This window comes from Amphiura filiformis, chromosome 14 (genome assembly GCF_039555335.1).
Source record: "Amphiura filiformis chromosome 14, Afil_fr2py, whole genome shotgun sequence".
Taxonomy (NCBI): Eukaryota; Metazoa; Echinodermata; class Ophiuroidea; order Amphilepidida; family Amphiuridae; genus Amphiura; species Amphiura filiformis.
This window is the reverse complement of record NC_092641.1, coordinates 22,379,289-22,405,701: the sequence shown is the minus strand read 5'-3', so window position 1 is coordinate 22,405,701 and position 26,413 is coordinate 22,379,289. Positions and strand designations below refer to the sequence as shown.

Genomic DNA, 26,413 nt, shown 5'->3' with positions numbered 1-26,413 from the left:
GGGGCATAGAGCACATGCCCCTTTCCCCATCACAGTTGTTTGATGTGATCATTTATTTTTTCTAACAAAATATAAGGGGGCTGGCATTTTCTTTGGAAGTGGGGGTCACAAAAAATACTGGGGGGTCATAGAATTTTCAGACCAAAAATAGGGGGTTATAATTTTTTAACACCCAAAATAGGGGGTTATAGAATTATTAAGGGCTGGTGACTCAAAATGCTAAATACATTATTAAATGTTGGAACTACAAAAATTCTCCTGCAGTACTAGCAAGTAGTAACCTTTTTTAGAGGTTCAATGTTTTGAGTCAGGTCTATATTTTGCTCCAGCACTCAAAATATATTCACAAACACACATTTTGTCAAGCCTAACGTTTCTCTTTGGTATGAGTTCTGGCAATGTGTTTTGACAGAGTACTACTATGTGTAAAATATCTCTGGCAATACTTACACTGATAGGGTTTCTCTTTGGTATGAATTCGGATGTGTTCTGTTAGATTACCATTCTGTGAAAACGTTTTCTGGCAATAACCACACTGATAGGGTTTCTCTTTGGTATGAGTTCTGATGTGTTTTATCAGATGTTGTTTCATTGTAAAAAATTTCTGGCAGTACATGCACTGATATGGTGTCTCTTTGGTATGAGTTATGATGTGTGGATTCTCTTTGATATGAGTTCTGATGTGTGCTGTCAGAAGGCAATTTACTGTAAAACATTTCTGGCAATACGCACACTGATAGAGTTTCCCTTTGATATGAGTTCTAATGTGTGTTGTCAGACTACTTTTGTGTGTGAAACATTTCTGACAATACTCGCACTGATAGAATTTCCCTTTGATATGAGTTCTAATGTGTGTTGTCAGACTACTTTTGTGGTTAAAACATTTCTGGCAATCCTCGCACTGATAGGGTTTCTCTTTGGTATGAGTTCTAATGTGTGTTGTCAGACTACTATTCTGTGTGAAACATTTCTGACAATACTCGCACTGATAGAATTTCCCTTTGATATGAGTTCTAATGTGTGTTGTCAGACTACTTTTCTGTGCAAAACATTTCTGGCAATCCTCACACTGATAGGGTTTCTCTTTGGTATGAGTTCTAATGTGTGTTGTCAGATTACTCTTCTGTGCAAAATATTTCTGGCAATACTCGCACTGATAGGGTTTCTCTTTGGTATGAGTTCTGATGTGTTTTGTCAAATCAGTATTCTGTGCAAAACATTTCTGACAATACTCGCACTTACTGATAGGGTTTTTCTTTGGTATGAGTTCTGATGTGTTTTGTCAAATAGGTATTCTGTGCAAAACATTTCTGACAATATTCACATCGATATGAATTCCTAGTGTGTATCCTGATATGGTTCACTAGGCTAGTTCTTAGGGCAAAACATTTCTGACAGTACTCACACTGATAGGGTTTCTCTTGAATATTCAAGAAGTTATTACATTGGTACCATTGCCTGTAGGTATTCAAATGTCTTTCCAGCTCACCATTTTTTGACAAACTTTGCTGACAAAACATCCTTTTGCATCTGCGAGCCCGCACATATTTAATCAGATGTCTGTTAACATGGGTTTTGTATTTGTCCAAAGAATAATGCTTGAGTTTGCAAAACGCACAAGAAAACGGTTTTAAAAGTTTTGATGCCATCTTAAGAAGCACTCAGCAATGTTAAAAGATGTTGATCAAATTACGCTGTGCACCTGAAACATACCATGGAATGCTAGACTTGTAAAGATGTCCTTGACTGAAGCAGCCCGGGGAAGCAGCAAGCAATACAAGTCCACAACCCTCACTGGCTTCCGTCTAAGTCCTGGTTCTACTTTTTACTAGGTTCCCAGTGGACCGAATTATCTGAAAGGTTACAATATTAATTAATATTTGTTATTATAGTCTACAACTTTACTTTTTATATCTTCCACAGGGCAGCTGAGAGCCATTATGGGCCCAGGGGGTATAATGAATGCACGGCACCTTTGATAAGCAGTGACGTACAGGCAGTGGCATCGCTAGAGGTTGTGGCATCCTAGCTGGGACCAAAATACAGAATAGTGCTACCATTCCTCAAACAATTACATGCAAAACACACACAAATTTGCACAAATACTGCCAATCTTGTTAAAATCAAGTTGAATTTCAGTCTTAAAATGGTCTTGATCAAATGACTACTTATGTTGAAATGCGTGAATGTGTGCAAGTTTTTACTTTCACCGCTTGGAGGGGCGCAGAAACAATCTGGGGCCGCTGCATTGGTCTAGTCAGTGCCCCTAAGATGGGGCATAGAGCACATGCCCCTTTCCCCATCACAGTTGTTTGATGTGATCATTTATTTTTTCTAACAAAATATAAGTTCAATTCTAGACCTATACCAACATGCAGATATCATATCCACATATATTTTTTAGCTATTTTTAACATATAGATTTTTGTTATGTACCGTATCAAATTATTTTTTCGCCTTGTTGTGTTAATTCTTATATGTTAATTTTGGTGCAAATTGAGGGCGCTATTTACAAATATTTTAAATTTAAATAAGCCAAATAATATATGATGACTGAGTTATTTGTATTTGTATTATAGTTATTGTATGTTGTGAATTATGAAAATATTGGGATATTCACCCGGGGGGGCCACTCAAATATGACAGTGTACGCATGCGTGACCAAATTTTATTCAAACACCCCTGAACGAGTTTTGCCCTACCAGCAAATTTAGCCCCTTAATAAGGTAATTTAGTGTAGAATTTACCCCCTAATGAGTTTTTGGCTGGTGAAAATGCAACAAATGTACCCTTTTTGGACTCATAATTTACCAAAAATTTGAAAAGGTACCCTAAACAAGTTGTCCAGTTTCAGAAAACTACCCTTATTCTTGAAAATCACTGTTTTTAGACCCTAAACGCGTCACGCTTGCGTAACTTGCCTTGCCTAAAAAAAAACACCCCTTTTACTTGTTTTTTTTGGTCACGCATGCGTACAGACCATTTATGTGAGTGATCCCCCCGGGGATATTCAGCACCTTTGGGTTGGTACTGGGCAGCATCTGTGTGGTCTGTGACCTCTGAATCAGGGTCTTAGCTAGCCGCCCGTCTGGCCATTATTTTAGACGGCCAGTTTGCTCCTGGGACAGGCAAAGTTAATGCCTTTGACAGATGCTATATTATAAATTGTATGTTTTGAGAAGCTAATTGACCTTTTTAGTAGACCCAATTTGTAGAACAAGGCCATATCAGCACATATTTGAACTCTTTGAACCCCCAATGGGCTATAGACGGTCTGGTAAATGTTTTAAAGGTCAAATTAGGACAGGCAATTCTATTCATATGACGGGCAACCCTCAATTTCTAGCTAAGACCCTGCTCTTAAGGGGGTACTACACCCCTGTGGTAAATTTGTGACTATTTTTGCATTTTTCTCATAAAATAATAACACACTGGTAACAAAATTTATGTATATTATTGGGCCGCAAGAAATCCAATTACTACACTAAAATTTCAGTGACTCGAGACAAGCGGTTCAGTATATATGATAGGAAATGAGGTACATTGTAGCGGTACCTCTTTTCTTATCATAAATAACGAACCGCATATCTTGGGTCACGGAAATTCAAGTGTAGTAATTGGATTCCTTGCCCCTATTATATACGTAACTTTTGTTACCACTGTGTTATTAGTTTTTGAGAAAAATTAAAAAATTGACACAAAATTATCGAGGGGTGTAGTACCCCCTTAACTGCAGGAAATCTTAGAAAGGCCTTATCTTATTTGTGAATGTACACCACGAGTGAGCCGTAAAAATTGTATTCTGAGTTACAGTATAAAATCCCGGTATAAAATATGCACGAAGGTTGTATTCATGTACCTCAAGTTAGTGCTACATGTATCTCATTTTGATAGCCCTAGTCAAACACCTAAAAGCCAATCAATAATCCTATATTGTTGAAGAGGATATAATTAAGCTTAAAAATATCTCTGATAGTCTTTGTTTTCTTTGGCTAATCCCTGTGGCGTAACTAGACATTTTCATTTGAGGGGGCAAATATAATAAATGATGGGGCAGGCATCGTTCGTGCTGTTTGAGTTTGTAAGCGCGTCAACACCCTTGTCACACTAGGCGACACAGGGGAGGGGGGGTCTGAGGCATCTTGGCCGTAGGCAGGCTCACATGAATGGAAAAAATCACTAAAAATCAATTTTGACAACCAAAACCTAAATGATGTTGACTTACGTTGGTACTGGCATAATACTGGATTCATAAACTATCACATAGTGCAATCTACGATCCACCAACTCGACACTCATTAAAGCGCAAAAGCAATTTGTGTGTAAATCAAGACCATCCAAAACAGCTTTCTTACAGTAAAGAATAGGAGGTCATCTGGGGTCACATACAGTTGTGCATGTGCCTACTGCTACTGTCACAATTTCACACACAAATTTTGGGCAATTTGGTGACATTATTTTTGTCTGTAACTTCAAAAGTATATGCACTAGAAACATGATTGACCCCTTATTGTTTAGGTAATTTGATTCTCTTTCAAATGAAAGAACTTTCAGCTAAAAATATTAAACTTCAAAATTTTATGAACATCCCTACCAAGTCTTGGGATCTCCTTGGAATGTGTCCCCGGGACAGTGGTGTAGATTTCTTTTTGACATGGCAGGGATGAGGTTGGAAAAATTGTCTTAAAGTATAGTGAACCAGCACCTTTTGGCGACAAGTTTTATGGTACAAATTCGCGCAAAGCGAGCGAAAAAATTTGGCATATTCTCTCAGTCGGGGCCACGTCACACAGCGTCATCATATATCATTGTGTCAAAAATTGCCGTGATAGTATGGCGAATCCTCGCGTTTTTCAACAACTACGCATGGCGATTTTGTTCGAGATAGGCCGAGCGACTCAGGCTAAGCATGCCATTTACACGATATGAGATACTACAGAGCCTGCCGCAGAGTTTCTATTCTACGATTTGCGCATGATCAGTAGCCCATATGGTGTTGCCATTACAAGAAAATTCGATTTGTTGGCAGGTAAAACCCAAGTTTTGTTTCCAATACACTAACTCGAAATACAATACACTAATTAGCGGGGATTGCTGTTTGCTGTGGATTTATTTTACTGCATTTTATCTGTAACGATTTTGAAATCGTTCATCAAAATTGTGATATATTCAACTGTGTGAGAATTACAATTATATAAAGGAACATGTGTAAGATCCAGGTGCTGTATCTATAATACAATGTACATTATCGACACACTGTGCAACTTTCTTTATCTGCGTCAATAATAGAATCTTGATTTCAATCGAATTGAATACATCTCTCCATTTTGAGTTTGTACTCCCACCACTGAGCGATCTAGCGATCGATTTCTACTCTAGCCAATCAGATACCGTATTGTTTGTAATAAACGCTCCCCCTCTAATAAACGCCCCCCTCCAATTTTGCTGTGAAAAATTGACAAAAATGCAAACATTTCCATGCCATATCGTGTAGGTAAGCTTAAAACTTGCATCAGTCATGTCAGTTACGATCGCTATATTGAATGGACAAAACATATTATGACTTAACTCCCATCCATTTCATTGCCTAATTATGGTAGAATTTCACTAATTCCATGCACTTACAGGAGTAATTTTGTTGTATTTCCCACGAAAATATCATTTTCCGTGGGCGCCGCCATCATGTATAGTCGTGAATCCCTCCTTTTAATAGGAGCACCATCGGGAAATTGAACCCGATTTTTAAGCTTTTTTCACTGACAATTCACTTCCAATAAACGCCCCCTTTTGGAAAAATGCAACGCCCCCGGGGCGTTTATTATAAACAATACGGTAGGACTCCTTTCCTTGCGTTCGGTGAAATACCAATCGCCCGTCGCACAGTGTCAACACCCTATATTATAAATATTTTTTCCATACAGCTCCATACTCCGTTGGTGAGCGACAGGCGATTGGTATTTCACAGAACGCAAGAAAAGCATTCCTATCTGATTGGCTAGAACTTGATCGCTAGATCGCTCAGTGGTAAAGTACAAACTCAAAATGTATTCAATTCTATTGAAATCAATATTCTATTATTGACACAGATAAAGAAAGTTTACATATGTATTGTGTTAGATGTGTGATTGAATATTCTATACAAGCACCTGGATCTTAGATGAATGGGCTAAACGTGTTCCTTTATAAGAGCTTTTATATAATTGTAATTCTCAAAATTAAATGCATTGAAAAAGTAACGCAGCTGTTATAAAAACGCCTATAGCGTCAGAATAATTGTGTTCACAATATTTCAACATGGAAAGAAGGATGATTTATTTACGGGCATTTTGATACCCCATGTGTCCAATTTCGTTCAATATTAACAACACAGCAGTGTTTTTAAAGAAAAATACGCAAATTTAAAAGTTGCAGCAATTTGTATTGATTTGAAGTCAGCACGAAGATAATGGGAGGGTTTTAACGTGCCAGTGCGCAATATTAACCATTGATCGCTGTAAACTGCAACTTTTAAATTCAGGTATTTTTCTTTAAAATCACAACTATGTATAGGATATGGATTGTAATCAAACTTCCATACAATGTCCAATATCGTCCCCTTTATGCATCTGTGTGAGAAAATGGGAAATTTTCAACATAAATGTGAATAATTTGGCAAGCCAATACGTTAGTACGCATGAACAGCATTCTAGTCTGGCATCCCGAAACATCACTCTGTGCCAAGTGCCATATTCCCGTTAAGTGCATGTCCTGATGGAAACTGCCAGGACATTTCGCAATACCACTGACAACCAGTTCGCCCAAGTACACATTCTTAATATTTACATATTCTTAATAAACATTACATGTACCATTTAATACGCAATATAATTCTTGACAAAATAAGATAGCTCATATTATGCCTTTTATTTAATTCGCTCATCAAGTATTTCTTTATTTTTGTGTACATCATGCACATTTCACATTTTTATGATTTTGCTCTATTTTGTTTTTAACTAATTAGTGAGCGGTAGGCCCTCTTATATTTTTTTCATGTTCCAAGTATCATGCTTGACAAAGATACATGTAGTACATGCTTTTTCAGTTTGGACGCTGAACAACCGATTGTTATTGTTCTGCAAGGCTCACTCAGTCATCCATACAAACGATCGAATTTGGTATTCAAATGAACAAAATTTTGAGTTACACCTTTTCAGTGTAAAATTTTTTTTTCTCGGCCAAATGAAAAGCAATAATTTTCATTTTTTCAGTAAATGTCAGGAAAAACTGTAATGCTGTATTTTTTTTTCAAATCTTAGTGTTAAACTTAGTCGTGAAATTCAGTCATTTAGTGTAAGATTTTTGATTTTGATAGGCTTCAACTCTGCCCGCGAGCCTTTTTTTGGATCAACCTTTTAGCTTTTCAAAGTAATATAATTCGCTAAAGAAGGATTTTCCCCAACTTTCTAGCGCACATCACCATGAGCGATATATCATAGTTTTGTCAGAATTTCCGTTTTGATTCTATAATTTTTGACTACCAGCTGAAAAAATTTCAAATCCACGCGTGAAATCTTAGGCTAATACTAGCATTGTAGATCGATATCTCTGGGTGCCCGGCCTGGATACAGTGTTGACAGAACTTCAATATAGCAAAGAAATTACCTAGTGTTTCAATTGTCATGAAGGTGACTGGGTATAGTGCCTATTGTTTGTGTTTGTTTGAAATTGCTTGAACCCACCGAAAGTCATAATGAAGCAGCCAAAACAATACAAGGTTAAACATGGCAGTTTATAACAACCTATTATAATGACCTAAAGGAAAAATCATTTATGGCAACAATGAGCCTTGCATTGTAAGTCATGGTTAAAATGTGTTGAGTACCCACCCCACCCCCATAGGCCTACATAATATTACATACCGGTACCTTATAATATAATATATAGCACGGCTATACATTTAGAAAGTAGGTCCTATAGCGCTAAATTATGACAAATAGGCCTACACAAACCCGAACGCAAGTCTGAAGGGTGTAATGAAAATGCAAACCCGCAATGGGGGGGGGGGGGGTAATTCAAAATTCACCTGGAGATAGGAGGGACAGAAAATTAAAATCCCCTCTAATAACACACAAATTTTTCTAGGTTTGGACAGTGGATTTTCCCATGGACCTCATCCTAGGTAAATACATGTAAACAAACAGACAAAATGGTTTTCATAATCATGGAATCCATAGCCCCTATAAATTGAAATTGCAGGCTATCACAGGAGCAAATTTCCAAAATTCACCTCATTTAATTACCAGAATTGGGGATTTGGGCTACCAAATCGCTGGTCGGCCTGGTTTTCAATGGAAAAGTGATCTGGTTGACCACAATTGAAATATCGATTATTTCTGCTGGTTGCTCTCGAGATAAAGTACTTAGTTTCACATTTTCGGAGCATGAAGGGAAAAAGGGTAAAATAAAAACGGAAATTCTGACAAAACTATAATATATAGACCCACACGATGTGCTTTTACAGAGGTGGGAAATATCTTTCTTTAGCAAACTATATTAGTTTGAGGCGCTAAAAATGAATTCGTAAAAAGCTCGGCAGGCTTAACTAAAGGCCTATAAAAATCAAAAATATCACACTAAAAGACAAAATATGATGCTTGAATTTTAACACCAGGATAAAAAAAAAAATGTATATCCAAGCACTATGTCTTTAACTGACATTACTGAAAAAAAAAAAAAATTGCTTTATATTTGACGGAAAATAAATTTCATAGCAAAAGGTGTATCTCTGAATTGTGCTGATTTTAACATGTATCGATCGACTTTTAAGCGCGACTATGCATTTCTAAAGAATTGGTTGTCCAGCGTCCTAACTGTTTTATTTATTTTGCCCCTTGTGTATTTCTTTTTCTTTTCTTTTTTGCGGTATCAGGGTGAAATGTCTCAAATTCATTCCAATTTCACTCAAATTGGGTTTTTTCTTTGGAAATGCATCAATTTGAAGTGTCAAATTTCACTATGGTAATGAGAAAAATATAATATCACTATATCAGAGATGCTACTTCTTGTCAAAATTTCCAGAAAAACATGGACAATCCTGAAAATGCACTTTCCCCCTATCCTTTTGCACAGGAAGGGTAAGCAAAAATTTACTGAAATTGGTCAATTTTCTTCAAAATTGACCTGAAATCAGGAAATGTCCTGAAAAGTGATGTCTCTGTGATATATACCGCATGCAATTTAACAGCACGTCTGACTCTGACATATCACCACGGGTGAAAATAAGATGGGAGCCGTTTGGCACCCAGAAACTCTGAAATGGCCCCTGGTTCCAACCCAATTTTAGTGGACCAGGGGATACTTTTCTCACAAAACTGGCCCCCTGGATACTGAACCAAAAATATATAATTCAACTAGTACTTATTCATGTTACTCAAAACTCATCCAGCACATCTTTATTTTTATTGGCCATTTGATGATTGGAAATGACCCCTGGTTCCTAGTTAAGGTTGGTCTGAACCCTGGAATTATGGAAACTTTCCGGGACCTCATAACTTCTAAATTGTTGGTCTAAAGTATATAAAAGCATACATATTTAGAATGGCAAAGACTTGATAAGTTCATCTGTGAGGTCAAATTTGGGCCAAAATGGCACTTTTGGCCCAAAATCCCAAAAATAACAGTTTTGGCCCACTTATTTTTGTGCACCGTAACAAAAAAATTCTTGGGCCAAATTTTTTTTGTATTAATTTTCAAAAACTAGATCAAAATATCTAGGACCCATTTTTTCGAATTTCGACTAACTTAGAGAAATTTGCGCCAAAAATAGTCAAAAAATGCTGATTTTTCAAAAAAATCATGAAAAAGCCCGATTTTGGCACAAATTTCAAATATTTTTAGTGAAATTGGTCAAAATTCAAAAAAAATTTTTGATCTAGTTTTTAAAATTAATAAGAAAAAATTTTGGCCCAAGAATTTTTTTAGTTACGTGCACAAAAAAAAAGTGGGCCAAAACGTTATTTTAGATTTTGGGCCAAAAGTGCCATTTTGGCCCAAATTTGACCTCACAGATGAACTTATCAAGTCTTTGCCATTCAAAATATACTTTTGTATACTTTAGACCAACAATTTAGAAGTTATGAGGCCCGAAAGTTTCCATAATTCCAGGGTTCAGACCAACCTTAAATTTGTTGAACAAGGTGCCATTTTTATGTAAAAATAGCTCCTGCTCCATCATTCCTTATTTTCACCCCTGCATACCAACTTAACATAACAGAAGTGTGATTTTTAGCACGTCTACGTCTGCATTATTTTCAAAACTCGACCCCTGCATGATTTAGGCCTGGGGATTTAGGTAATAAAAAGGAGTAGTATGCCTTTAGGGATGGACCTGCATATGTGCTCTCGGGCCCTACAAAAAATACTGTGCAAATGTGGGTTACAGAGAAATTATTATAATGAAAGACAGATAAAAAGACTAGTTCGCGAACTTCCCGTCTGACATTCTAACAAGAAGACAGAAAACCAATCACAGCGTGCATTTGCCCTGACATCAGACGGGAACTAGTCTTTTTATCTGTCTTTCATTATAACAGTGTTTACAAACACTTAGGATCAGACAGACACTATTCAATTAAATGACGTTAGAGTGGATGTAGAATATTTAATGTAACATATCTACATTATCTAATTCATTTCCAGTAATTATATTCTACATCAAATACTCAAGAGTCTGTAGCTGCCTACTTTTCCCATGGATTGTAATGAATCAGCATGTTTATGAAAATATTGGAATATTAAGCACCTTTGGGTTGGTACTGGGCAGCATCTGTGTGTTCTGTGACCACTGAACTGCAGGAAATGCCACCACTTTTAGGTGGCCATTTTTGGGTGCCCCCCTCCTCCCTATAAAAACCCAAAATTACAAACATTTTTGCTGCAATTTTACGGAAAATTGGTTGATTTTGCCCTCTCTGAATTCACTTTTCCCCTACCCCCCCTCCCGCAAGTGCCACCACTGTTTTAGAGTTGTACAATTAATAACACTTTTAGGTGCAATTATGCTCTGGTGTATAGAAATTGCCCTCTCAGAAATTTTGCCTTCTCTGAAATTTTGCCCTCTGAAATTTTGCCCTCTGAGATTTTGCACTCTCTGAGATTTTGCCCTCTCTGAATTTTATATGCTCTAGTATAGAGATTTTGCCCTCTCTGAAATTCACTTTGCCCCTCCCCCCTCCCCCCAAAATACAATTAATACATGTAACACTTTTAGGTGCAATTATACTCTGGTGTAGCGATCACAATGCATTCAAAATATTTATGAAGGAAAATGAAGTTACAAAATGCTAAATACATTATTAAATGTTGGAACTACAAAAATTCTCCTGCAGCACTAGCAAGAAGTAACCTTTTTTAGAGGTTCAATGTTTTGAGTCAGGTCTATATTTTGCTCCAGCACTCAAAATATATTCACAAACACACATTTTGTCAAGCCTAACGTTTCTCTTTGGTATGAGTTCTGATGTGTTTTGACAGAGTTCTACTATGTGTAAAATATCTCTGGCAATACTTACACTGATAGGGTTTCTCTTTGGTATGAATTCGGATGTGTTCTGTTAGATTACCACTCTGTGAAAACGATTTCTGGCAATACTCACACTGATAAGGTTTCTCTTTGGTATGAGTTTTGATGTGTGTTGTCAAGGCAAAATTCTGTGCAAAACATTTATGGCAATAACCACACTGATATGGTTTCTCTTTGGTATGAGTTCTGATGTGTCTTGTCAGATGATGTTTCTTTGTAAAAAATTTTTGGCAATACTTGCACTGATATGGTGTCTCTTTGGTATGAGTTATGATGTGTGGATTCTCTTTGATATGAGTTCTGATGTGTGCTGTCAGAAGACAATTCAATGCAAAACATTTCTGGCAATACGCACACTGATAGAGTTTCCCTTTTATATGAGTTTTAATGTGTGTTGTCAGACTACTTTTCTGTGTAAAACATTTCTGGCAATCCTCGCACTGATAGAGTTTCCCTTTGATATGAGTTCTAATGTGTGTTGTCAGACTACTTTTCTGTGCAAAACATTTCTGGCAATCCTCACACTGATAGGGTTTCTCTTTGGTATGAGTTCTAATGTGTGTTGTCAGATTACTTTTCTGTGCAAAATATTTCTGGCAATACTCGCACTGATAGGGTTTCTCTTTGGTATGAGTTCTGATGTGTTTTGTCAAATCCGTATTCTGTGTGAAACTTTTCTGGCAATACTCGCACTGATAAGGTTTCTCTTTGGTATGAGTTCTGATGTGTTGTGTCAGATGACTACTCTGTGCAAAACATTTCTGACAATACTCGCACTGATAGGGTTTCTCTTTGGTATGAGTTCTGATGTGTTTTGTCAAATCAGTATTCTGTGCAAAACATTTCTGACAATATTCACATCGATATGAGTTCCCAGTGTGTAGCCTGATATGGTTCACTAGGCTAGTTCTTAGGGCAAAACATTTCTGACAGTACTCACACTGATAGGGTTTCTCTTGAATATTCAAGAAGTTATTACATTGGTACGGTTGCCTGTAGGTATTCAAATGTCTTTCCAGCTCACTATTTTTTGACAAACTTTGCTGACAAAACATCCTTTTGCATCTACGAGCCCGAACATATTTAATCAGATGTCTGTTAACATGGGTTTTGAATTTGTCCAAAGAATAATGCTCGAGTTGGCAAAATGCACAAGAAAATGGTTTAAAAAGTTTTGATGCCATCTTAAGAAGAACTCAACAATGTTCAAAGATGTTGATCAAATTACACTGTGCACCTGAAACATACCATGGAATCCAATTGCAGACTTGTAAAGATGTCCTTGACTGAAGCAGCCCGGGGAAGCAGCAAGCAATACAACACCACAATCCTCACTGTCTAAGTCCTGGTTCTACTTTTTACTAGATTCCCAGTGGACCGAATTATCTGAAAGGTTACAATATTAATTAATATTTGTTATTATAGTCTACAACTTTACTTTTTATATCTTCCACAAGGCAGCTGAGAGCCATTATGGGCCCAGGGGTATAATGAATGCACGGCACCTTTGATATGCAATGACGTGCAGGCAGTGGCATAGCTTGAGGTTGTGGCACCCTGGGACCAAAATACAGAATTGTGCTGCCATTCCTCAAACAATTACGTGCAAAACACACAAAAATTTGCACAAATAACTACCAATTTTGTTAAAATCAAGTTGAATTTCTGTCTTAAAAATTTAATGGTCTTGATCAAATGACTATTTATGTTGAAATGTGTGAATGCTTGAAAGTTTTTACTTTCACCCCTTGGAGGGTGCAGAAACAATCTGGGGCTGCTGCATTGGTCGAGTCAGTACCCCCCTAAGATGGTGCATAGGGCACATGCCCCTTTCCCTTTCACAGTTGTTTGATGTGATTATTTATTTTTTATATATTCTAGACCAATTCCAGACCTATACTAGAGTGGCAAGTTTTCCGTGTCACGGAAAAACGAACAAATTCACGGAATTTAAGAAAAAAAACAGAAAACACAGAAATTCACGGAAAACATGTTTTGTTCCTTGAGAAAAATAAAAATGAAGAAAAAATAATGAGATGTAAGGTTAAAATAATGAAAATGAAGTCCGTCTTCAAAGATATCAGACTAAACAACTAAAATGATAATGCAAGTAACTTCATTTTTACCCCGAATGTGAACACGGAATTGAAATTACATCACGGAAAATCACAGAATTTAGTATTTAACACCGCGCACGCAAAATCGCGGAATTCAGTGTTTTAAATCACGGAAAACTTGCCACTCTAACCTATACCAACAGATATTATATCCACATATTTTTAGCTATATAGATTTTTGTTTCTATGTATTTTCAAATTATTTTTCTGCCTTTTTGTGTTAATTCTTATTATACATGTATGTTCATTTTGGTGCAAATTGAGGGCGCTATTTAAAGTCCCTGTGCATTGTATACTGTGAATTCTCGCATATTCATGAGGGCTGATAGTTTCATCATGCTGTGTCTAACAATCACGCCAACGTTGCGCACATTTGTGTACACGGGATATCTAGGCTTTGCGTATCCTCACGTAACGCAATAGCTAGTAAAAATATGTGGTAAGCATGTGTGCATGTGCGTAGCAGTTCTGCCTGATGGAACAATAAGCCCTCATTATCGGGTGATCGGGTGATGCTGAGACTTTGACTGCTTGTAGCGCAGTCTGTTATCTTTTTCGTCTGTTTCATTTCCCATTTCTACTTTTCCTATGGATTGTAATGAATTTATAGCATGGCATGTTTATGAAAATATTGGGATATTAAGCACCTTTGGGTTGGTACTGGGCAGCATCTGTGTGGTATGTGACCTCTGAACTGCAGGAAATCTTAGAAAGGCCCATAATCTTATTTGTGACTGTACACCACAAATGAGCCGTAAAAATTGTTACAGTACAGTTACAGTATAAAATCCCAGCATAAAATATGCATGAAGGTTGTATTCATAGATACTTCAAGTTAGTGCTACATGTATCTCATTTTGATAGCCCTAGTCAAACACCTTTTAAGCCTATCAATAATCCTATATTGTTGAAGAGGATAATTAAGCTTTCTTAAATATTCATGCTGTTTGGGTTTGTAAGCGTGTCAACATCCTTGTCACACTGGGCGACACGGGGGGGGGGGGGGCTGAGGCATCTTGGGATCTCCTTGGAATGTGTCCCTGGGGACAGTGGTGTAGATTTCTTTTTGACATGGCAGGGATGAGGTTGGAAAAATTGTCTTAAAGTATAGTGAACCAGCACCTTGATTTTTAGCAAAATATTGGCAAAAATTATATGTTAATGAGCTTATCCAGCCATTTCAGCTCATTAACTTTATTGATTATTGACAAAAATAATAAGATACAAAGAAAATATAAATGGACATATTTTGAAAACTGTATGTCCGATTTGCTTCAAACAAAAGGCATGTTGATTGATAGTTGTGCTTTGCTCTACTCAATTAATCTGTTTAAAACATGCTTTACTCCATAATGGCTCCAATACCACCTTAACAAAAATGTATTTAAACAAACTTCCATGTTCGTTACATTGTTGTTCCCCAAGGTAACACAAACCCACCCAGGAACGGTTTTTAAACAATTTTTTGCTGAACCATGAAATGGTATCAGCCTATAGGAGTGAATGTTACTTACTAGCTTACTTACTAGCTTACTTACTAGCTTACTAACTGACTAACCATTTGGTCTGAAATGGACATATCTCTAATTGCCACGAAGGTATGATCCCATGAGGGGTGTCATATGAAAGAGAAAAACATAATAAAAATATTTCCAAACGTCGAAGGTCATCCAGGGGGCAAGAAGATAAAAAAAGGTCTTACTAACTGACTAACCATTTGGTCTGAAATGGACATATCTCTAAATGCCACGAAGGTATGACCCCATGAGTGGTGTCATATGAAAGAGGAAAACATAAAGAATATAATAAAAATATTTCCAAACGTCGAAGGTCATCCAGGGGTCACGGGGGTCAAAAAAGGTCATTTTAACCGAAAATGGTCCGATTGAGCTTAAATTTAAATGCAATGATCCTTAAGACATTCTAAACATTTAAAAAATATTTTCAAATTCATTTAAGGTCATTAAAGGGTCATAAAGGGGTCAAAGGTCAAGTTTTTCAAAATGCTCCAATTGAGCTGAAATTTATATGCAATGATCCTTATGATATTCTAAACATTTTAAAAACATTTTAAGATTCATTAAAGTTCATTAAGGCGTCATAAAGGGGTCAAAGTTCAAGTTTTCCAAAAATCCTCCGATTGAGCTGAAATTGAAACGCAATGATCCTTGTGACATTCTCAACATGTTGAAAATATTTTAAAATTCATTGAAGGTCATTAAGGGGCAATAAAGGGGTCAAAGGTCAAGTTTTCAAAATGCTTCAATTCAGCTGAAATTTAAATGCAATGATCCTTATGACATTCTTAACATGTTTTAAATATTTTAAAATTCATTTTAGGTCATTAAGGGGGTCATACAGAGGTCAAAAGTCAAGTTTTCAAAATGCCAGCTTCTCATGATCAAGGTATATTAAAACGGCATATAATGAAACAGTCTTATTAAAATTAATACTATCCTGCACAGTATTGCTGCTTGATCAGATCGTCACAGTCATCCGCCTAACTTACCTCGTGCCCTTGCAAAGGGCACAGTTGCTCTAGTTTATTTTATATTCTTTACTTTTCCTCTTTCATTAACACCACTCAGGCGTTCATACCTTCGTAGCATTTCGAGATTATGTCCATTACAGACTCAGGGTGACAGTGGTATAGGCCTACCACAATATACTGCCGAAGCCACATGGTTCAGCTATGGTGCGGTTATCGCTCTAGTTTAATGTTATATTGGCGTTTTTAAAACCTTACTAAAACGCTTGCAAAACGCCACATTTTACGTTTTTAAAACGTAATATTGAAATGCATTCGTAACCAAACTGATATGTTGTTTTAACGTTATAATGACGTTTTGAAAACGTTACATGAAAACGTTACTAAAACGTATTCAAAACTCCACACTTTTACGTTTTTAAAACGCAATATTGAAACGTTTTCCAAACCAAAGTGAAACGGTTTTTTAACGTTATAAAAACGTATTTTGGCTAGCTGGGATATAATGGAAATTTGTGAGGTGGATATACTAAAATACCTTGGGATGTAAATGGTGAGTACAATTTAGATTGCCTAGTTGAGATGGATTGGGCAAATAAATATAAAATAGTTACCAAAATCACAAAAATGAAGCTTACGGAAAACTACCTAATATGGTGGTATAGATGACAAAAAATACAATCTTTTTCAACATTGCTGTAGTGTGGTTGTGGTAAACTGTTACCTATGGCTTAATTAAGTTTCAGTGAAATAGTGTCGCAAGTTCAAAATACAAAATATAGCTTAACATTGAAAATAGAAGCATTTTAACCGGTTCGTTTTTTGATAGTTGTGGAGCACCAAGTTCATGAAGTTCATGAAGTCATAAAAGAAATCAGGGACCACTTATTCCCATTTTACATATCAACATTATTTCCCTAATGTGTTAGCAACACATATCCAAAATTTTAACGAAATCTGTTGATAGTAAGCTTTCCAAAATGAAGTGAATTTAAAACATCAGTGATGTACCACTTTTTGGCTTATACCATTAGAAGTATGTACGCGTCATTGATACTGATGCCACCAATTGAACGAGAAGATTTGCCCCTTCACTTTGTCCAATTTCTTTTTCTCATTTCTTCACAAAATGCAAAAAAATGCAATGGGTATATTACCCCCTTAATACTGAACAATTCTGATTTTGGAATGTACCAGTTTATTGATAGCGAACCCCGAAAATCCGACTATGGACTTTAAATTGTAAGCAGAACTTTGCCCCGGTACTTTGCTCTCTAAAAACACACTGTCAAGCATACTTGTTTATCAGTCCATTAACCACAAGTACTAAACATGGTATAGTACAAGACGCGCTAGATGTTTGATGAGAGATTAACTTTCGCGTCAACACAAAAGCGCCGCAAATACCACAGACAGTTGTGTACGGTGTAGATAATGGTAATGGCGCGGGCCCAGAAGATTTATACCATAGCGAGATATGGGCGACCAATCACAAGGCATATCCATTTAAAGCATCATGGACTCTATAGTCCCGTGTTAAAAATCTTAACCGCAAGGCAAAGTCAGTAGTCCACTTGAGAAGCTAACAAAGAGAGGGAGTAGGGTGACTGAAAAGATCAGATGTGAAAATCTATCAATTGTGCACACATTAATTAAAGGAGTATTTCGTGATCCTAGCATCCTCTTTTTATGACATTTTTCAGTACATGTCCACGAAAAAAGCATATTCCCAAAATTTCAGTTGATTCCGATTTTGCATTTGCGAGTTATGCATGATTATGTGTAATTATGTGTATTACACTGCTCCATAGACAATATGTTGTAATTTCGTTCTGGTGCACCAGAACGAAATTCAAATTTCGCGATATCTTTGCTAAACGAATTAATCTGCAAGAAATATTTTGTACATAAACATTATGTAGCCAGAGTATTCCAGTGATATAAAAATCTCAACTTTTTTTGAGAAAAGTGGGGGATGAGGCTGTGGATCACGAAATGCCCTTTTAAATCAGAGTTTTAAGCTTAAATACAATATCCAGAGTATGCACAATGGGCAAGTGGACTACGGGGTAGTCTCATTCAAGCCAAACTGGTGACATATACCGTACTACAATTAATAAATGGCTCATTCTTGTATTATGGGGTCCATTGGTGTGACATACAGTCAAAATTTCAAATCCATTTCTAATGATAACCAAGTGTCCCATGTGATAGACTAACCTCTAAACCTTAGAAAAAAACAAAAATCATTGAAAGGAAATTTTGCATTCGCAATATATTGCCATGAGACTCCGATGGTGGACACCAAATTTGTCGCGCATAACCCGGACACCAAATTGTAATATTATACCATATAAAATATTCAAATAAAGTGATATTTACTACCTTCAAATGATTTTTACATCAGTAGTCAGATACAATAATAGCCACATAAGTTGAAAAGGCATGTTGGATACCGAAGTAATTTTACGCAAAGGAGAAAAAATGGCCATTTCTCAAACTTGGCAAAATATGAAGTACACAGTTTGTTATTTTATTAACACTTCAGCTAGTCAATAAAGTCAATTTTTTTCATCTCATATGGTTGTATTTGACACTAATCTACAATACCTACACCATAAATAGTAATATTGCCAAGTTTCTTGTAATCACACATGGCGTAACCGTGTCGCGCATAACTTGGACACCAAAAAATTTGGTGTCCATGTTATGCCTTGTTTGTTAAGGGGAAGGGCAACACTCAAAAGTGTGAAATAAGGTGATTTTTGTTATTTTAGGTTTTTTCTAAATTAAAAAAGTATAGAATTTTGGCTTTTATTTGCTTTTTATTTGAATCAAAACGGACATTTGGTTGAGAAGTTGCGGGTAACCAAAGGGAAGAAAGTCACGCGAATTGAATTTTGTCCTATACTAATACACGTAATGTATTTCTTATGTATTGTATTGTTTTCAAGGGGCGATATTTAAGGAATATTGGGATAAAAATTCATTTCTGAGTAATTCAATATGTTTATTGCATATAAAAAGTGCTAATAACTAGTATAAATGTTATTGTTGAAAAAAACGTGTTTTTTTAGTATTCAAAATACAAAATGGCTACCTAATTAACATATTCAGTGTTTCTAAACTTAAAATGCCATTTTCTGCCAGATGTCGCTTTTCGCGTCATTTTTTACCTTATGCAGTTAACTTTTCTCAGCAACCATACATGTGATTGCTACCAAATTTTGCATGTATGTTGTTGGGACACATATCTAAAAAGTTATGAAGAGATATTTTGAGTTTTATTCTTTGAAAATTAAATATGGTGATTTTTTACCAAATTTTAATGAAAAAACAGGATTTTGCCAAAAATGGAGGTCATTGACCCCAGATCCGGATTGAAATGTAAAAATTTGGCTTCATAACTTTTTTACGTGTGTATCTAGCTTTGTGCCTGCCAAATTTTAGGGAAAACAAAGGTTAAGAAAGTGCAAAAAACTTGCGCGCAACATATGCCTTAAAAATCCAACATGGCCACCGTTACCATGGCAACCGGTGATGGCGCGACCTTGAAAATAGATCAAAACAATTTCTCTTGTTCATATTTATAAGTTGACCAAAGATGGGTATCCTAGCATCTATACTTTAGAAAATCACTTCAAAGTGTTGCCCTTCCCCTTAAATATTTATGTGTACGGTAATTGAGTTCCTGAGACTTTGTGACCAATGTTTCACTTAAAACACTGTTTTACTAGACATCCAGCAGCACATTCTACATCTGACACTCTGTAATTTTGAAGATAAATTTATTGATATAACAAAAATCATATATGGTGAGAAAAGCTTTCGTGTCCGAGTTATGCGCGACATATGTCTGCCTTAGTGTGCATTCCCCTCAATTGAAAAACTCCCTTTGAAACTCCCCATATTACCCTACTAAGTGCCAAAACATCATATTTGAATTAGAACTACTATTCATGCTTAGGTTTAGAAGTTATAGCTGTTAAAACAAAATTGGTGCCGCGCATAACTATAGACGCTAGGTGCGGACACCAAACTGTTTTCTGACTGTTTTGCGTCGCGAGGGACGTGGAGGGTAATGTTAAAGGGGGTTATAAAAACTGATGGGGGTCAAGTTTCTTTGGAGTTCATTCATAAAGAGAAGTAGCTCTGAATTTTTATGCGCGCATAACCCATAACCCGGACACCAAATTTCACATTCCCATGATCGAGCCTATCAAAATTCTTTAGCGAAGACGCTGGGAAAATATTTTCACATCACACAGTTTGATAATAACCCCAATAGTAAATTTACTTGTTTTAATCAGATTTATGGGTGTGTTAGAAAAAGATACTGATGTTTGAAATGTAGATTTTCGGTCATAACAGGGCGGACACGAAACAGTTATGCGCGACAACGCTTTTTTCATGGAATACTGTAAAAAATTATGAACTTCCTTAATTTTAACTTTTACATTTCTTCAAACATTTACCGATGTACTTATGAGAAAACATAAAAAGATTTTTAAAAATCATTCTTTTAGTACAAAAATCAGAACCCCAAGTTTGGCATGTTGCTATGTCACAGCTTTTTGGTCAAAAACAGGCGGACACGATAGAAAAAAATTTGATTTAAAAAAAAAGTTAGTCAGAAACATGGGTGTATTTGGTATCATTTCGAAGGATTTGAAGCCCCTCAAACAATGAATGACACAACCATTGGAAATATAACACCAATCACAAGTTATTCCAGTGAAAAGATGTTACACCCTCAATATGTGTAATGGACCCCATAATACAAGAATGAGCCAAATGCCGTGTGTGCAAAGTACGCAAAAATTGGGCTTTAGGTAAAATGACCAAATATGAGTTAATAACTCTCAGAAGTTAACCTTTTTCATTGGGGGGGGGGCACACGTTCAAATCGGGGGGGGCAGTTACACCAAGTTAATCCTGTTCAAGTGGTGGGTTACAATCTCAAAGCATTGAGGTATGTATAACCAACATTCAATTAACAATGAGAGGACATTCCTGAACCTTGTTGACTTGGCCTGGGGTTATTTGAAATGTAGTTCCAGTATTAAACTCATTTGCTGGCAGTGGTTTGGCACTAATTCTTGTGGTTTGGCACTTATTCTTGGAAACTAGGATGATTTTATCATTCAATGAAAATATATTGTAAGCTAGCACTCCCCACCCTTTTTATTTTACTCACACCCTTTATATTAATCCACCCTTTTTACCAACAAAGTTTAAACCCCCACCCTTTTAAAGATTTTCCAAATTTCCAAGTGGCACCCAGACAGGGTCTAATTCTGCATAAAACCGGGTAACGTTATTTCTATAGATCTGCTGCGCATTCAAATTGCATTGTATTGCATCGTAATTTCATTTGTGTCTATGCTAATTATGTTTACACAACATGAACTCACGTGTTTTCAAGCAAATTCGCCGATAATAGGTGATCAAAAGCGATCGGAATGTTACAAAAGTACAGATCGCATTCAGCTTACTTCATATGAGATGATCTTTGGAAAAATACGGCATAATTTGCCTTGGTGTTTGTGAAATGCCATGCAGTAAAATATTAATACGTTGCGCCAATTAATGATTGACAACTAACAATCGGTGTGTCCTTCGTATCCTCCACTGTCAATTTCTTATCCACTCACTAATCCTCACAAAAGCTTTGTGTTGATTACGTAATGTGTGGAGGCAAATTGCAATAAGTACAATGAAATAATGAGTAGGGCGGGCTCCGAGGCGGGTTTCTTCTTCATCTTACGTAACAGTATTGTTCTCCAAAAAAACCCGGAAGCTTGTCGTCTGGCGCTCTAGCTGTAATACAGCAAGATAATGTAAGATAGTAAATGTAAACCTGTATTTTAGCTAGAGTATCTCGAGCTAGTGGCACCCTTTAAAAAGGGTGCCCTGCCAACAGTGTAAACTGTAACCATAGACAGGGAATTAGACAGGTCCGTAGATGTCATTATGTTTATGATAAAGACTGAAGTCTTGCTGGCAAGACTAATTTGAAATGACCCCCAATTATGTAGGTATGCTAGGTGAATTCAAATTTGGGCCATCAAACTGCATCATTTTACATATCAAATTAAAGCCCTTGAGGGATTAAAAAAAGCTGCTGTCGCCATGAGACTAAACACCCCTAAATGCCGTTTTGGGGAATTTAGCAAAATTCCCCAAAACGGCATTTAGGGGTGTTTCTAGATCTTAGTCTCATGGCGACAGCAGCTTTTTTTAATGGAACAGGTTAACTGCTATCAAAATCCTCTAAAATTCCATGTGCGACTTGATTATCACCATAAAAATCATATATTTGGGTCAAGTGAAGTATAGAAAACATATTTATGTAGGTTTCCTTCACCGACCTGTTCTCGAAAAAAAATCCAAATAATGAAAACGCGTAAAAAGGGTAGTTTTTCGTGGATATGCACGATACGCGCGTAACGTGTTTAGGGTGTCAAAAACAGGAAAAATTGGAAAAAGGGTATCAAAATTGCAATTGCTAAATACGCGGAAATGAAATTTAGGGTATGAAATTTGATGCAAGGAATAAAATCCCTGTTTAGGGTAGTGCCGTACTATTACGCTGACTTTCGTCTTCGGCGAGGAGGACGATTTCGACCTCCTGGTTTGTTTACAAACAGAGAGGTAGACAAAAAACCGTTCCGCGTGTCCAAACACTCAAGTATCAGAAGGATGGTCCACAATAGCATGATTCACGTAACCTGAATAGGGATTAAAAAGCTGTCACATAGAACCATGTGCTTCTATTGTCCAATTTTCCATCAAGATTTCATATGGAAACAGTTCAGACTAGTCACGATTATCGCACTTTCAGTTTCCCACGCGTTTGAACGGGAATTGGATTGCGTACTTTTTCGATGTCTGGTGAGCTAATTTTTCAATATTTTGAGAAAATGATGTCAAATTTTCTATTCTGTATTGTTTGGTAATAATGTCTTTTGCCAATAGTATGTTTAAAGTTGTAATTTTATGTTTTTGATCGCAAAGATCGGATATTTTCGTTCCCGATTCGAATTCTGAACCCTTCGCAAGGGTGCCGATTTCGGCAGAACTTTGACGATAATTTTGCCTTTTTGGACACTAAAATGCTTTCGATCCTTAATTTTGTTTCAACCGAGTCTTAAATTAGCAAGTACAATACGGTTGGTACCACTTTTATATACATTGATGAAATTTTAAAGATTTTTTTCAAGTTTCTAACCGGCGCAAATCGTTAAGTGTGTATTTCCCATTGACATCCAAAATGGGAAATACGAGTCAGATGGACATAGGAACGGCGTCCATGAGACTCAGCGAGTCTAGTTCAGACCCAGTACAACATCACATGATCATGTCAGAAATTAATATTTTGTTCTGGGTCTGATTATTCGGACTATGTTTAGGGTATCGTTTTAGCCAAGGGTTAAATCCTTGTTTAGGGTGCTTTTCAAAAGTTGATTATCGCGGATTATGTACAGGCCACAATGGAAGTGAACCCCCCGGGTGATATTACCAGCGAGCATCAGCAAAGACACATACGGTACCATGCTGCATACAGGCTTGTAGCTGTATAATACCATTTTGTTGAAGGAGCAAAGTTCGACAAACCGGTTCAAGTCAAACGATACGGAAAGCAAAATACTACCTTTTATTACCAAAATTCGCGCTTTACTTACATCGTATTTCAGAGCGTCAAAACACTGAAAATCCCCGGGGGGGCCACTGGTCATTGACAAGGGGGTATCATGCGTGGCCAAAAAATCACGTAAAAAGGGTCTTTTTTCACGATCAGGCACTGTACGTACGTATCGTGAATAGGGTGTCAAAAACATGGAAATTAGAGAAAAAGGGTATCTTTTTCACAACAGATTTACGTATTTAGGGTCCGTCCAGACTCCAGTCCTTCATAAGTTTCATTTCCTTCATCATGTTCATGTTTATCCCTAGACTTGACTGTGTAGTTCTCTGTTTAGTCTCTTCTTTAAGTCCATAAAGATTGCCGACTTCGCCCAGCTGGCCCTGTTAATATTTTTCCATTAACCCATTCAATGCTACACAACCGTACAACATTCAATGGTGATGTACACATGCAGTACATGTACAATGTACATGCACAGCACGTGTATACTCTGATTTTAAGAGTTTCAATTCTCCTTTATAAAGTCCAAAGTTTCTCATTTCATTTTAAAATATTTTTACTATTATTTGAATTTTCTATCTTGTATTATGGATAAAAATAAAGATTTTCAAGCTAAATTTCATGTTGTATACAATTATTTAACCACAAATATCTATGGTAGAGGATTGATTGATTTGACCTGTGACCTATTATCCACAAAATAAATAAATAAAAACATGCATGTTATTATCGTCAAAAGCAGCATATTTTTGTCAGAATTTTGTCACAATAAGTGATCTTGATTTTATTTAAAAAACAAATTTTAAACTTTTGAATAAATTGTGAAAACATCAAATGAATATTAAAAGGTAAGATGGATATGGTGCAGAATTAAAATACGTTTTTGGATATCAAATTCTGCAGTCATACACGAATCCTGCAAGTCTTGGCTGAACTGATTGAGCACCATGCATCTCAGTCGCTATTTACCGACTTATTTTCATCCTAATACTTTTAATCAACTTATGAAATAATACCACTATTATTCATCCGATTCCTTCCAGAAGTAGGCCTTAATTGTTGTCATTTTAAGCTTTTAAAATAAATTATTAATATTATCATGATTATGCACTTTTCATCTTTTCGCAATAAGGCCTAGGTCATAAAAAAAGATCTGACCACTATTTTATGATTTTTGTCTCACTTTGAAACATGATTTGTAGGTCTAAAATAATATTTGGAGGATGGAGAATAAATTAATAATTGTCGAAACTTTAATAGGGCCTACAAAAATGATATAAAAACATTTCTTGACTTCTTTTCTCTATTTTCTTTTCTTCATTGTTGTTTTTTCTTAGTTAGAGTTTTGTACATTTTCTTTTCATTTAATTCCCTCTTAGGCTCTCTGATACTATAAAACAGCTTAAAATAATGTAACGTTTATTTTGTAATTTTAAAATAGCTCATATTCTGCCCTGGTAGCAGAGCCATTCTGAGTTACTATTTTAAAGAAATCAATGAAAATGGAGCTTCAAGTAGTAGGCTACTTGCTTAGGGTGTAGAAAATATATGTTTTACTTGCTAAGGAGTAAAAAAACGCCAATACTTGTTTAGGGTAGGATATTACACTTGTTATACTTATTTAGGGGTGTATTTTCAGTCGTTGCACATACTTGTTTAGGGTGCTTTTTGAAACTCCATGGCCACGCATGATACCCCCTTGTCAATGACCAGTGGCCCCCCCGGGTGAAAATCATGGCATCACGAAATACTGGGCGCCGCCATTTGTTTTGTTTTTGATATGAAAATTCCTCCTTTTGTGTAGGAGCACCGCTTTCTCTTTGGAGCGCCCGCTACGGCGGGCCCCCTTATTTGGCTTGACTTTGCAAAATGGTTCTAATTTCGGTCTTGCTAGATTTACCTCGCAACTGTTTTGATAAATAAATAAATAAATAAATAAATAAATAAATAAATAAATAAATAAATAAATAAATAAATAAATAAATAAATAAATAAATAAATAAATAATATAAATAAATAAAGTATGCCCAGCTTAGAAATAAAAACACAACTTGAGTGATAATGACACTTATGTTAACTCATTCTATACAAATTACTCCTCAAACAGTTCGGGGTAATATTCCTGCCATTTCCCAACAATAATAATAATAATAATAATAATAATAATAATAATAGCTTTATTTATACACGGTAAAAACATGTTCAATACAGTATTGTTCTTCCACATGTCCGTGTGGATATTACAAATATTACTAACAAACACAAGTTAATTTAAAATATAATATATTAGTGTACATAGACTAAAAACTAAAATTAATACGATCTTTTACTAAAAGACAAAATATATATAATAAATAAAATAGTTACCCTGCATTCTTCCTCATACAGTCACACTCTCACATGCACTCCTCTCTCACCCTCTCAACACACATCCTCCATACATCTTTCACAATAAAACGTTATAATATGATGTACAAGTTATATTTAAATTATTAAAACACATCATCAAGACCACTATTGAACAAAAACATACAAAATGATAAATTATTCAAAAATATTATTAGGAAATAAATTATTAAAACACATCGTGATAATTTGCA

General features: G+C 36.1%; 1 protein-coding gene across 1 annotated transcript; it reads right to left on the bottom strand.

Moving 5' to 3' along the window:
• Window positions 1–10,959: 10,959 nt before the first annotated feature.
• Window positions 10,960–23,883, bottom strand: LOC140169841 (uncharacterized). The gene is made up of 2 exons (XM_072193151.1): window positions 23,851–23,883; window positions 10,960–12,946 (listed from the first exon to the last, which is right to left on the bottom strand). Exon 2 carries the CDS (start codon window positions 12,742–12,744, stop codon window positions 11,470–11,472), a length of 1,275 nt encoding a protein of 424 aa, XP_072049252.1. The 5' UTR covers window positions 12,745–12,946; window positions 23,851–23,883; the 3' UTR covers window positions 10,960–11,469.
• Window positions 23,884–26,413: the final 2,530 nt, after the last annotated feature.

Excerpts from the sequence above, each read along its gene's own strand:
- LOC140169841 (XM_072193151.1), bottom strand. The coding sequence starts at position 12,744 with ATGGCATCAAAACTTTTTAAACCATTTTCTTGTGCATTTTGCCAACTC.